Below are 15320 nucleotides of genomic sequence, written 5' to 3' on the forward strand. Positions count from 1 at the left end.
ACTTGACTTGGGAGAATAGGATTGGTGACAAGTGGTGGGCTGAATGGCCTGTTCACGTCAGACATGTTGTCTTCTATGCACACTTTTTGAGAGTTTTTGCTTCCCAGCATCTAAACGTAAAGGAGACGTCTGCCCTTCTAGAGGCGCTTGGCTGAAAGTGCACACAATTTGGTTCCCTTTTCCACTTTCTCTAGGAAGGCTTTTAATAGTACACTTTTTCCACTCTCTATTTTTGTTTTTAAATGATGAGATCTGCAGTAAAGTAGACACTTTTCAAATATTTTCTAAGGTCACCCTTGTGTGTGTGGAGACAACTTGGCTGGCTTAGCTAAATTCTTTAAAGTGGGACAGACCAAGTGGCAGCTTATCTTTGGACATTTTCTTACTTGCTTCCTGATTAATTTCCTGTTTTTCTTTTATTTAGTTTTCCCAGCTCATTAACGGACTTAATATAATAATAAGAGACATGGTTGTGCAGTGCTTAGTGTTGCCATTCTTTAGCGTTTGAACCCTGCTTCATTTTCTGGCATGATGCCTTTTTTCTTTAATTTCCTTTTTTTTGCCCATCTTCTGATTTTTGGCCTAAACTCACAAAGGTCTGAATTACTTTAAGGGTTAACCACAAAGCTACAACATCATAAAATATGAGCAGAATAAAAGTGAATGAATACACACTGAAGGCATCGGCATTAATAAATGGAATTCAGTTCTCCCAGTCAGGGTTTTGTTATTTTTAGCCAGAGGTGTTTACAGTTCCCCTCTCCCTGTAAAGAATTTTTGTAGGCCTCTGCCTTGTTTAAATCCTATAAATTCATTTTTCCCCACATTAAACAACATTCCATACCCCAGAATAACAGTGAAAATAGGGTTTTAGAAAGTTTTGCAAATTACAAAAAAAAAATTAAAAACCCTGAAATATCTCATTGACACAAATATTCAGACCCTTTGGTTTGACTCAGGTACTCCCATTCTACTGATCATCCCTGAGATGTATGGAGTCTACCTGTAGTCAAGTCAGTTGATTGGGCTTATTAGGAAAGGCACACGCCGGACTACAGAAGGTCCCATAGTTGAGCAAAAACCAAGACATGAGGTCAAAGGAACGGCCTGCAAAGCTTAGAGACAGGATTGTGTTGAGGCACAAATGTGGGGAAGACTTCAGCACTAAAGGATCCCAAGAGCACAGTGGCCTTGATAATTCTTAAATGGAAGAAGCTTGGAGCAAACACAACTCCTTCCTACAGGTGCTCATCTAGCCAAACTGAGAAATCGGGGAAGAAGGCTATTGGTACCAGAAGTGACCAAGAACCTGATGTGCACTCTGACTGAGCTCCAGACTGGTGTGGAGATGGGAGAAACTAGCAGATGGACAACCGTCAGTGCAAACCTCCACTAATCTGGACTTTATCTGACACAATTAAGGGCAACATCATAATTTGGGCAAAAAGAGAACGATAAGGCTGCCTATCATCTGCATGTGAGTGAAAATGAATGTGTTTTCTAATGAGAGTTCCCAAAAGAGGCTTGTAAAGTGAGTACAGAGCCCAGCAGCACACCATGTCGAACTGTCAGCCCACGGGATGAACACAAGTGTCCAGATGAAAGCAATGCCAACCTGATGTACAGAATCAGACAATGACCAGACCAGGAATTATACTCTCCTAGCTTGGGGCACTGCTATCATGGTATGATGATATACTGTACAGTACTTCTCCCTAACTACTTCAAGTTAAACTATAATCTCCAAAAATGATTTTCTATTGACAGTAGCCTCTGTCTGAAAACCCACTCAAGAACTATTTAATTGTATCCCAGGCCAGTTCCAGAGGGTCACTTACTGGGGTAAACTCCCAAAAATATCACGGCAATAGTGATAGGGAACCATCGAGCCTTCAATCTTTCCGCTTATCTTTTGGTCAATCCATCCCTCCAAAGATCAAGTGAAATGACAATTTCCCCTCGGGGATTAATAAAATTTATCTAATAATGATAAAAAAAAAATCTTCAAAACTAGTGTGGTGGAGAAGCTGGAGCCTGTCCTAGCAAGTATTGGGCACAAGGCTTTAACAACCCCTGGGTAGAACAGCAGCCCATCAAAGGGTGAACACTCTGTCCAGTCATCCATCTCTTACTCCATCCATACATCAATCCATTTACCAGCTGGTATTTCTTCCAGCCTTCCATTTATACCCAGGAGCTCAGCTTTCCCATCCTTTTACTGTCAAGCACGGCTGTAAAGCTTGCTGCAGATATCGACGTGCAAAATAAAACTCCGCAAAAAAACCATCGTGGAGAAAAAACGCACACGTGACTTAAAGGAAGTATTTAAAGCCCTCCTGAGTAAGTCGGCGAGTCCCAAACGTCACTGCACAGCCTTAGTGTCCGCAGAGAAGACGAAGCGAATCGTACGTGTCACCGCCGGCGGCTTGCGGCTGAGGAAAGTCTGGTCAGCACCTGCACGCCTGCGCACAAAACTCCGTCTGCTCTCCGATGTCGGCTAATAAGGCTGGCGGGCTCGCGAGGGACCTCCTGCTGCGGCACTCCAAACACTTCGAGGTACGGTAAGCGCGTGTCGGCGACAGGGGGCAACTTTAACCTGCATGTCTGAGTTTGTTGAAACGCGTACCGAGGAGCTTTAGTGACAGACCTGTTAGGATATTTGGCACATGTGACACAAACGAGCGAGCTGCTGCGTCTGCGGGTCCCTTCAGTCTTGGAGGAGCGCCGTCGCGTGCATTTAATGCGGGAGGGGAACGAAGTGCAGGCTGTCGGTGACCTGAAGTAGTCGCAGAAAGGCCAGGGTGTGCTAACGAGACCTGACATTAATCTGCTCATTCAGACCGCGTTTGAAGGACTAACTCCGTAAAAGTAAGAGCGGCGGGGCTCAAGTTCAGTTCTGGGGGCCCCGTGGAAGCAGGTTTACAGAGTGGGTGAGTGAGTGTTCACCCAGCAATGGGCTGGCACTGATGGTGGAAAGGGTTGGCTTCAGCGATCCTTAAAATGGATGGAGATATATAGAGATATACATACAATTAAAACCACACAAATGATTGCTGCATTGTGTGATCGTTTTTTCTGCAATTGTCACAAATTATTGACATTAATACTACTATTGTGTGGCTATGCAAATTTCTGCAGTGTAAGTGCCCACTGCACGTGCCCTCAGGATGATCAGCAGCTCTTCTCTGTCGAGGTTCTGCCAACTTGTGATCCCTTTCACCGCACTTCATACCCAGCTCTTCCATTTAGGTGAACTACACGCTCACTCAGGTAACTCAAATATATTGCTAAGAGCATCAGGATTGAAGATACGAGCGCACGCACACACCATGCAGAACATGCAGGCTCGAGCTCTCAGACACGCAGATGCATTTGCCATTTAACATTGGGACACTGAACAAACCTTCCCAATGTTAGGGGGCCATGAGGAACGCCACCCAGACCCAATAAGTCATGCGTTGTCCCCTTCGCCAGGTAGTCCTTTGTGATTCCTTTTGCTGATATGAATCATCGGGACTCTCAGCTGTTGCACACAATACTCCAACTCCAGCTCCCCTGCTCTGCTCTTGTTGTCCATCCAGAGCTTCTCCTCATGCAGCTCATTACCTTTGGAAAACACTGGACCACCCGTCCCTCAAAATGGTCCTGTAACCCACGCCCCAGTCTGTACAGCTTCTAAAACATGTTGTACTTTACCATGTCCTTCAGGTTAGTCCGGACCCACCATATTGTGGGCAGTTTGTTCAAAACCCACTCAGACATCCTACATATATTCTTTTCAGCTCAGATATGTAATGTTATGCCAAGCAGGCACAAGATTTCAGTGGGCGACTGACGGAAAAGATGTAGTCAATAAACCAAAACGAGTGTCAGAACAAGAAGAACAACAATCAGTAAGCAAAACCCAGAATCACAAGAAATCAGAAGGAGTTCAGAAAGATCAAAAACCAGAAAACAAAGTAAAGAAACATTTGGAGTGTGTGTAGTTGGATGAGGACGTATACCCTTAGAGGACCTTTTATCCCATTGCATTGTGACTGACGGGGCCACCACTTCTGAGGTCATGTGCACTCCGGGCCGGTCCTGTGAGTCAACAATAGAGCTATTAAAATGGCTGCAATATAAGGTCCCAAATCAAGATCATACACAAAAATTCAAAAATAATTAAGGCCAAAGGATTCTGTATGGCAAGGAAAAACCCAAGAAATGTACAAGATAATCAAAACATGAGACCCTGACATGTAAAGGTTTAATTAAAGTGCCCGAACTTTACAAAGTGCACATTTTTGTACAACCAAACATTTGGGTATAGAAAAAAGAAAACCAACAGTTTTAGAAATGTCTGCCTGGTGCAGCAGAATGAAGGCACCAGGGAGCCACAAGGATGAATTAATGGCTTACAGCGAGTGCATCCCTGGCTCAGTCCTGGGTGAGCCCTAAGGCCCCCGGGTTTTTATTGTGGCGAGTTTCACGTCATTCTTACTTTTAATTAATGTCCAAATCTGCAGAAACGGACATTGGCTCCCCGTGACCCTGTAATGTCAAAAGCAGGTGAAGAAATTCTGTATTCACTTTTCTCTGCAAATTGCATCAAACACTACAAATACTCGCGGGATCCTTCACGCGTTTATCAAGGTCAAATCGCACAATCCAATGAGTCAAACAGGGCTTTTCTGGCTTCGCTGGTGTTTTTACAGAGCCTTGAAGATGATGACAGGAAGCTAAAGAGAAGAGAGAAGAACAGAGTGGCTGCTCAGAGGAGTCGGAAGAAGCAGACGCAAAAGGCCGACAGACTCCACGAGGTGAGTCCTGGGGGAATTTCTGGCCAGTGCTGGTATGACAACCTGATAAAGGTGACTTCGGATTGATATTTCAGTTTGTTGAAAAGTGCATCGTCTTGGACAATTTTGAAAATTTATTTATTTTATTTTTAATTTCACTGAACTGTTTTAAAATTTAGGTTTCATTTTTACAGTTTTTCAAACCTGACAAATTTTGGACACTGAATTCAGAGGAATACAATCCCTAAAAAAAAATAAAACTAAAAATGAAAAGCATTGCTACATTAGCAGGGGCTCATTCTGCCTGTGATATTCTGAATCTTTGTAGAGCATACAATATGTTGGGGGTTCCTCGGCGGTGAAGCCCAGCGGTGAGGTCTCCTCCCGATTCTGGGTCAGTTTCTCCATGGTGTGCCTTTTGCATGTTCTCCCCGTGCTGGTCAGGTGATCTTGCAGACTATTCCGAGTTCCTTCCATACTTTAGACCAGGGGTCTCCAACACGTCGCTCGCCAGTTACCAGTAGCTCACAACCCCTTTCCAAGTAGCTTGCCAAAAAGGGTTAATGAATCCTACATAAATTTGAAAACTTGATTAGTCAAATTAGGGGTGGGCGATCTTTCCAAAAAATCACATCACGATCTTTTTAACACAAAATCACGATCCACAATCTGAATTGCAATCACTCTTTTCAATGTGGCAGACACTTAAGAAAATATCCGGACTCAAAGTCATCAAGACCTAAGTAACACTTTATTTTAAATATCAAACAAAGTTGAATTCAATTGTTCTCTCGTTCGCTAGCTAAGCGGAGTTATGGCACACGCCCCGAAGCTGGCGAGTCATTGAGGAAGGCCCCTCTCCTCGACCTGCTGCGTGTTTCTCGGATTTGTGCAAATAAATCAGTATGGCAAGCGAACTATGATACACAACGAAATGAGAGAAGTCGCAAAATCACCCGGAATGTTCAAGTAAATTATAGAAAAAAAACCCCGATCTAAATCCGTGAAGTAGTTCTCTCGTGAAAAGCGGACAGACAGACAGACATTGGATTTGATATATTATATATTATTAAACCTTCAAAATAATGTGTGGTTAAAGTCTCAACAGCATTCTCAGCACTTCTGGAGCTTAGTAGAGCCAGATAACTAGAAGAATCTTCACCAAGCAGCTCTGAAATTGTCTGCTTTGTTTGGGTCTCCGTACCTCTGCAAGTCTGACGTGAATGTCATGAAGTCAAAGTTTACAACAAGACGGACAGACAAACATTTAAATGACTCAGTAAGAGCTAAGGGGCTCCACTCCACCATACAACTCAGTGCCAGTCATCTGACTAAATCAAAAACACATCACACATGAAACTGGATCTGTGAATAAAGTGACACAGTGACATGTGACAAAATGACAAATGAAGAAGTCAGATCTGTGAATTTGGAATTGCTTTTATTTTAATTCAATAGTGTGATGTATACAGACACACAAAATGCACTTGCAGGTAAAATAATTATTTTTGTGATGTTTTAATTCAAAGTGTGAGTTGTGGACACCAACATGTTGTAAGTGTTCAGGAAGAACAAGCGTATTCAGTTTGTTTGGGTTGAAATAAGCGATGACAATAAACGCTAGAAAACATGAGGAGCTCTCGGCAATTTTCATTTTGTGAAAGTAGCTCTCAGGGGGAAAAAAGGGTTGCAGACCCCTGCTTTAGACACACCTTTCTGGTTTGACTACCAACTTCAAATGCATCTGTGACTGGATGTGCACATGTGCCATGTGACTGGCTGGTATCCCATCCAGGGCCCCTTCCTGCCATATTGTATTCTGAGCTGAATCCAGTGTGGACCTCAAAAACAGGATATTACTGATGTTAATCAGCTCTTTCAATTCAAAGAGTAATAAAGTATCGGTGAACTTCTTTTGATGTTCAAAATCTTTTTGCACCCGTCAGCTGTTATTTAATAGCATATCAAACCACCTATGGTAGGTCTGTCTGTTTCGATCAGGCAGAGGTTCCTAACCTGCTCACGGGACACCCCAGCTCTTACATCCCTCCTTCTGTGTGCTTCTTGTTGCCTTTGATCATCACAGACACTGCAGCTCACTTGTGAACACCGGATGACTTTACACCCGGGCACAGACTCCTGTCACACTAACGTACAGAAGGACACGGTTCGGTACGAAACTTCAACCTGGGGATCCACACAAGTTTTGGAGAAACAGTAAATTTAAATTGTAGAGCGTACTCTTCACACCATGAGCCCAATGGATGGTCATCCAAAATCGTAGTCTGCCTTCTTGGGGATTAGTGAGCAAGACTTACTGTCTTTAAGGACAACTAAAATGGACATACGAGTACAATCACTATTGTTTTATGTGGAGGTTTTAAATACAAGCATTACGATACTGGAGATGACCTCGCGGTTTATTTATCAAGCACTTCGAAAACTTTTGTCTCTCTGTTATCCATCTATCCATTATTCAACTCGCTGAATCCGAACACAGGGTCACGGAGGTCTGCTGGAGCCAATCCCAGCGAACACAGGGCACAAGGCAGGAACCAATCCCGGGCAGGGTGCCAACCCACTGCAGGACAGTCTCTCTATTATATGAAGAAAAACTTGGGACAAGACGAGACCTGTTCAGAGAGACACTTTCATGTCCCATGAGACGAGATTTAACCAGGCCTGGGGCCGGAAATAAAAGACAAAGAGTAGATGACAAAGTAGAACGTCGTAAAGAATTCAAAAACGTTGGCGTGATACACATGAGAGCAGGTTAGAGATAAAATGAAAACTCGAAAGTCTCAAAAAACTGATAGTAAAGATCGCATTAGTGCAAACAAATGGAAATTATTACTCAGTGAAATAACAGAACAGCAAAAAGAGATTTCATAGTGTTTGAGGATGTCTGGGGGAGAAGAGAGACAAGGCAGTGAGATAAAAGGACAGCTGCTGTACAGGCTTTTAAACGTTCAAAGTGCCGCACAAGATGAAGATCACGTGGCACCACAGCAGCAGCAGCTGATCGACCAAAGAGGAGGTAAATAAAAAAACAAAAAACTATTTGTTTCCCATTGTATCAGCGTTTAAGTGGGGGTCTCAAGCAGAGGCCACATCTCCTTGGGGTGCATTCAGCCCCCCTTTTCACAACGGCATTTAGCACAGGCTTGGCGAACAAAGTGAGCAGTGGGTGAAGCCCCTTAGTACAAATAAAAAGAAATCACATGCTACAAAATGGTTACAGTCATTACATCTTCATTACACTTACGCAGTAAAACAAATTAAATGTGTGCATAATAAACTGCAGGACCACCCAAACCTTGAGACATACAGTAAGAGTCGAGTGATGTGCAGTGCCTACATAATGGACTCTCTCACCAAACTGACTGTAGGTTGATGTTGGTCACCAGAACCCTCTGCAATGTTCAATTTTATAAAAATGATAATGAGATCATTGTAATCTGCAATCCCCATTTCTGATAAAGAGCTGCCAGTATGGCGCAGTATGAAGGTGCTGTAGACAGACTGAGAGGTAGACTGGCACTGTAGGGTGGCGTTTGAGCAGACACAGAACATCCGCAATCATCCATTTACTTACCTTTGCCATTTTTACTTCCTCGTATACGAGGTATAAAGAAAGTATGGTAATCATCCAAAGATTCAATGTCGAGATTCATCTCGACATTTTCGACCTACCTGACTTTCTCGTTTACAAAGTATAGGGAAAGTATCGGAATCCTCCAAAAATTCCATTTTGAGATTTTGATGAACCTCAACGTTTTAGACCTCCCTGAGTCCGATTTACTTTCTCTTAGGGAAGGTATTGTAATTGTTTAAAGATTTGATGTTGAGATTTTGAAGCGTTTTAGACCTCCCCAAGTCTGAAAATACCATTTTTGGAATTATGTCTGTGTCTGTGTAAACACGACAACTTGAGTTTGCTTTCACTTGGGTCAACCAAATTTTGCATACAAGTATTCGGTACAAAATGTAGATTTCTATCAACTTTTTGTTACTTTACCTTTTATTCATGCAACTGCAGAGTCCAATTTATTCAATTTTACTTTTATGATAATTGTTCGATATATTATTAATTTGATTTGTTGTTGTTGTTTTTTTAATGTACATAATATAAAAATCTAATTTTTGTCTTGTGGTTTACTCCTCAAACATCCATCCCCATACCTGAGTATACAAGAAAGTCGAGGGGAGTCGCTCCTGATTCTTAGTACAGTAACAGTGAGAGCCGGAATGTATTTTGATGGGAATGGCAAGGTAGGAGCCCACAGCACACACAGACGCACACTTGCTGACTCACACGCACCTAACAGCATGGAGTCACTACAGGAGATTCACACAAATGTGCAGAGAACTGCATGGAAACTGTTCATGAAAGGCAGCCAAGCTGGGAGATTGTGTTTATTTGTAAGTGAAGTACATTTTTGTGATTACGTTTAAAGCAGGCCAACCTCATCCTTGTGCACAGGTTGACAGCAGTCATCATTAAGGTTAGGGTTCATGTTTACATTACAGTGTCCATAGCAGCAAACTGACCTACGTTAACAAGTACATCTCTCTCTCTGTATATACAGGGTGTGACATATATATACAGTCGACCCTTGATATACGACCGGCCTGACATGCGAACAACTTGCTTTACGACCAAAATTTTTGTTTTGAATTACGACCAACATCTTGCATTACGACCCAAATGTGGGCACGTGTATCTACTTGTGCGATTGTAAACAAACAGCCGAGAGCTGTTAAGCGTCAGTCGGAGCCCAGATACATGTGTTTGTGGACGTAACTTCGGTCAGTGCAGTGATTTATATAATTTATTTCAATAATTGCTAAGGAAGGAAGAGAAGGTAATGAAGGTAAAGAAAGCGATCACAATCGAAACGAAGAAGGAAATTGTGTGGAAATATGAGAGTGGTGTTCGTGTGACCGATCTCGCTAATATGTACAGCATGTCGAAATCCACCATCTCGACAATTTTACAAAGAAAAAGATTTGTATAAGGAGGCTCCTTCCAAACAATAACCACCTTCCATTTCATTCTCCTCCTTCCTCCTTCCTGCAAGCTAAAGATGTCAACTTAAATGGTGAGTACAGTATGAAATTGTTGTTTCTGGTAGGCTAGGCACTTTTTATAACTTTTTGGCTAGTACATTAGAAAAATTATTGGTGTTTTTGGTAAATTATGCACATTATACAACCCTTTTATATTAAAAAAGTTAAGTAAGTGTTGCTGTGGGCGATTCGGAACACATTAAGGGCATTTCCATTATTTCTTATGGGAAAAATAGTCTTGACTTACAACCAACTTGAGTTACAACTAGCCCTCGCGAACGAATTGAGTTCGTAAGTCAAGGGTCCACTGTATATATAAATCCAATGTCTGTCTGTATGTACGTCTGTCCGCTTTTCACAAGAGAACCATTTAATGGATTTTTCTATAATTTGCTTGAACATTCTGGTTGATTTTGTGACTTCTCCCATCGCACTATCGCAGTTTGCTTGTGGTAACGATTTATTAGCACGAATCCGAGAGACAGGCGGCGGGGCTCTCCTCACTCACGTGCCAGCCTCTGTTCCAGTTGCTCGATGTCTTGCCATGTGTTGGAGTGCACCTTTGTTCATTCGGCAGACATTATCATCTAGAGATTGTTAAGGAGTAACGTTTGACGTTTTTGAGAGAGTGAGATCAGAGCTACGTGTGTTTTAGAGGGTAGCTGCTCATTGGCAGACATATCACAGCCACGAGCTCTTCTCTCCACACTGGGGACGCTCTCCCGTCAGAGCTGAACACCATCAGATACAGTGCCAGCGTTTGACGTTAGAAAGTACCTACCTTCTGCTTGGCCAGAATTAATTATTTTTTTTATTATTTTTAAAGTTTGTCCCATTTCACTTCTACATGGGCAGAGCTGTGGGGGACAGCTAGTCATTTCAGATTGCTGCTTGGTGTATTTTGGTTCAATGAAGCAATTACAAAGACTGCTTTGGTGCTTTCTAGCATATGGGCACAGGAGGTATGGGAGTATTAACAATCACAACAATGCACAAAAGCGTCAGCATCACTAACCCTCCGTCGTCTTTGCCTTGCAGGAGTATGAGTACCTCGAGCATGAGAACAGTTCTTTGCAGAAGGAGGTTGAGAAACTAACCGATGAACTGAGACGACTCACTGAAGCCTTAAAAGCACACGAGCCACTGTGTCCCTTGCTACACTGCGCCATAAGTCACAGGCCTGAAGTCATTACCAACTGCCTACCAAGATAAGGTCGTATGGAAGTTCAAACGCAAACACAGGGCCATTGTGGCCGGACAATGTTATGTGAACATTCTGACAGTGACACGAGAACTGTGCTGTATGTAGCGAGCACACTCTGCCATCTTATCCTTTTATTGTAAATTAGAAACTGCATACTTAGTATCATATAGCATAGCAGACTTTTATAGTGTCTTTATGGATAATATTGATTAATTTGGAGCAAGAAAGAAGAAATCATGCCAGAATGCTGGACGGGCTGGTTTAAGCTGGTCTTGACCAACTCATTTAAGCCAGTAAACCCAACTCCCTTCATTAAACGTTTAGTGTTATACAGGTAGGGACTGCAACCTCTGGTATTGGTGTCTCCAAGTAAATACCTGAGTGACTTTCACTTGGTTACTCCCAGTAAATGAGGTTTGAGATTAAAAGACAGGACAGAAACAGGCAAACATCCGAGTGTTCACAAAGTACGATCCTGATACGTGAATGACTTATTTAGTTTGCTTTCATAATGAGAAAAATCCCAGCTGTGTTCCCCATTGGTTTCCCTTGCTTGTGCATTCTGACAACTCCTTTACTCGGTTTTTGACCTCAGTGGTTTCACTGCTCCACAACAGGAGAAGGAAGAAGAAGTGTGAATCGCCACTCCTATTTCTGTCATGAACGACAGACTCGCGCTCTGAGGTAACTGTGCTCAGTTCCGCCAGTACCTGAAGCAGCACATAGCTGACAACGGGGGTTTACTTCCCGTACAAAAGGCCACAGGGCTGACCGCAGTTACTGTATTTCTTTCATCTGGAAACTATCCTTCAGACCAGAAAGCGCTCCAGTATGAGGACCGTGGGTCTTGCAAGTCTGTAGGACAACGCAGCACTCATGATAAAGAAAGAAATCAAAGCGTGTCCATCACACAGCCTTGTAGGAAGGCGTCTTTGGCTTGACATATGAATAGCGAGTACGGCATTACTGATGAAGAGTGAGTAGATGGCCCAGTGGTTTGAGGTGCTGCAGCTCAGCTCGTGTTCAAGTGACTGTCTGTACTGTGCACAGGCTCACTCTTCACAGGGGCAGTTTATTTTACATGGCGCCTTTCTGGGGCGGAGTGGTGGCTCTGAGGGTTAGGGATTTGCATCGGCTATCAGAAGGTTGCCGGTTTGAGTCCCGTAAAAGCCAGAAGCAACTCTACTCCATTGGGCCCTTAACCTGCACTTGCTTCATCCTGGGTGTGACGTTAATCTGCATCCTGCCCTGAAGGCAGCTCCTCCAACTTGCAAGGCAAAATCTGGGGGTTGGTGACAGCCACCGTAAAAAAACCTCCCACTGTTCTGGAGTCACCCGCAGCACTCGGGTCCCAATCGAGGTGGTCTGTCGTGTGGTGGGTGCGGTAACGTGCTACCAGCGCATGCTCCAACCTCTGCAGATGTACAAAGATACACAAACATTGTTGCCATGTACTTTTGTGTGTGCTGAGCATTAGCAGTTGGAGGTGGCACTTGTGACACTAACCTTATGATTTATGGTATGGTGACATAGGCCACAGCTCATTGTTAGGTTAAATTGGTGGCCTTAGTTTAGACTTGTATGGGTTTGTTCATCCACATTTTTTCTCTTTGGTGACATCTTTATCTTTGTCTGACTCTTTTGTCCCACCTATATAGATTCCCTTTGTCCCATGGTGTGGACCCTACTTGTTTAGACTCCCAAGTTTGTTTTCTTATAATTGTCTCTTGTTTTGAATGATTGAGTGTTGTATTTTGTTCCTCTGAGTGCTACTCTTTGTGTTTGTAAGTGGCCATGTTGATCAGCTAGTCATTCCATTGTACTGTGTACACCATCACGAGGGGCCAATAACGAGTCACACGTGTCAATGGAAGTTTTGTAGAAAACTGCAGTTCCTGTAAAGAAGAGCACCAAAAAATGGGTGTGTGCTATAAAAGTCAGATTGAGCCCACAAACAAACCCAAAATGTTAACCAAACGTTGGAGTTTGAAAACACCCAACTATAACCAACCACATGTAGTTTCCCTAACTAGTGTAAAGTCTGGCATGGATTCATTGTTTCTTAAATATTGTGCGCAGAACCAAGTGCGCCGCCATCTTAAACAGAGACGTAACACATCTGTGTCAATTGCCAACAATATGAAATGAAGTTTGAAAAAAAATGGTAGCGAGCAAGAGGGTAAGAAAAAAAAAACCGGTGCAGTGATAGCAGGTAAAGAAATAACGTTAAATAATTTATTTAATGACCATATTGGAAAAATATCAAAATAAAATGTAAAAAAAAATTAAACTTAAAGCCTACTGGAAAAAAATGTTACAAAGAATAACAGTCGATAAACAAGGCATGACAGTAAGTAACCCGGGTTGAGGGTTTGTTAATCGCCACTTGTCCGTGTTCCTCTGAGTCTGGAGCTGGGTGCGGAGGCAGGTGAAGGACCACCGGGAGCGAGAGTGACGACTCGAGGGGGGGGGGGGGGGGGGGACTTCTTTGTGTCTGTGAGCAGCTGTAGAGAGGCTTCCGTAAGAGATCTGTGGACAGGAGGATGGAGCTAGAGGAGGTATCGATCACCTCTGGGGATCATCAGGGTTCCATCTTGGGCCTTGTTTTGTTCTCCTTGTTTATGTTTCTTTTAGGTTCAGTTTTTCAAAAATGTAACATTTCTGCATATATTATATAATATATACGATTTCTGCATTATTCAGTCCCTCCAGGAAGTTGCGATGTCGTGATCGCAACTAGTAATGCAACTTCAACCAATCCTCACGAATTTCACGCAGCCTTGTGATTTTGTCCAGTCACTGCAATTTTTCCACAAATTTGACCACTCACCTTCACCCCCCTCCCCAGGAAAACTTTCTTGAAGCCAAGCCTGCAAGATGTGCTATGTGAAAAGATCACATTTGCCATCAAATATTACTGCTAAAGTCCGTGCAAGTCAATTTCCTGAAGTATTACACGAAAGTGACGGTAAACTGTTTTGCACCCTGTACTATATCGTGGTAGAACACACACAAAAGTCATCGCTTGACAGGCACTTTTCTACTGCAAAACATGGCTGAAAAGTGAGGAGTGCAGAAACGACAAGTCACCATGACAGAGGCTGTTGCATCCAGATTGGTTGAAAGTGCTGAAAGAAACAAGGTGAGTTACATTAAAATGCACATTTGTAGCGGTCTGGTGCTGCTAAGATTCACACCGTCGAGAAGATGGTGATTTATTGATTTTTTTTTTTCTCTATTTCGCCTTATACGATTTCTCGTATTAGGAATTTGTTAGTTTTCGCATACCCCTTGGGGTCAGAGCGCAGGGTCAGCCATTGTACAGCTCCCCTGGAGTAATTACAGGTTAAGGGTCTTGCTCAAGGGCCCAGCAGAGTAGGATCTGTAGGTGTAGGTGGAGATTCCAGGGAAGCACCCAGCCTTAGCCCGACCCGTACGCACTCACAAACAGAGACAAAAACAAAGCAAACCAGTAATCAAACAACAATTAAAGAATGAAAACAACAATACCATCCTTGTTCCCCTTACGGTGATTATACATTAAATACACAAAACACACACAGTAAAGTCCATCAAAAACGGCAATGGATGAAATGTAATGATGAGATCGATAGTCCAGAGATCCACACGTTGAATGGGAATGTGAAGATAGTCCTACTGGCAATTCCAGAAATGGTGAAGACGGGTGGACGGGTTCAGGAGCGCTCCTTCCTTCGCAGGATGGCCATGAATCCACTTACAGTCCTCATGTACACAGGCAGATGGCAGACAATCCAGACCCCAACCACGAAATGATCGAGGACAAAACGAACAAGTACAGGTAACCCAACAGAAGGCAGACAGACAGGAACTTGAAACACAAATCACAAAAACCCCCCTCCCTTTTGGTCACCGGCCCCCTTTTTAAAAGCCGTGCTGACCTCCTTTAACCCCAACAGCCCCTGCAACCTCAGCAGAAGACCAATCAGAGCCACTGCAGGGACTGCTGGGAGTTGCAGTTTCAAATTCTAGTAGCACCACATTTATGGCATAAATGTTAGAGAGGCATAATTAGAAAGTTACAAAGGTGTGCTTGTCAGTCTGCGTCTCAAATGATGTGTGGGTGGGCGGGCGGGCGAGTACGAGAGAAATAAAGATGTTTACGGACAAAAATATTAAGTGAGACGATTACACGTGCTGTACGTCCGAGTGTGTGTGTGTGTCACATGTCACTGATGCAGTGGAAAGAGCAGACACAAATACTGTAAGCTCACACATACAGTAAT

At 43.1% G+C, this 15320-nt stretch overlaps 1 protein-coding gene across 1 annotated transcript; it reads left to right on the forward strand.

Moving 5' to 3' along the window:
• Positions 1-2366: 2366 nt before the first annotated feature.
• Positions 2367-13508, forward strand: batf3 (basic leucine zipper transcription factor, ATF-like 3). The gene is made up of 3 exons (XM_028820226.2): positions 2367-2556; positions 4698-4802; positions 10890-13508. The coding sequence occupies exons 1-3, from the start codon at positions 2491-2493 to the stop codon at positions 11061-11063; spliced, it is 345 nt and encodes a 114-aa protein (XP_028676059.1). The 5' UTR covers positions 2367-2490; the 3' UTR covers positions 11064-13508.
• Positions 13509-15320: the final 1812 nt, after the last annotated feature.

The sequence above is a fragment of the Erpetoichthys calabaricus genome, chromosome 15 (assembly GCF_900747795.2).
Source record: "Erpetoichthys calabaricus chromosome 15, fErpCal1.3, whole genome shotgun sequence".
Taxonomy (NCBI): Eukaryota; Metazoa; Chordata; class Cladistia; order Polypteriformes; family Polypteridae; genus Erpetoichthys; species Erpetoichthys calabaricus.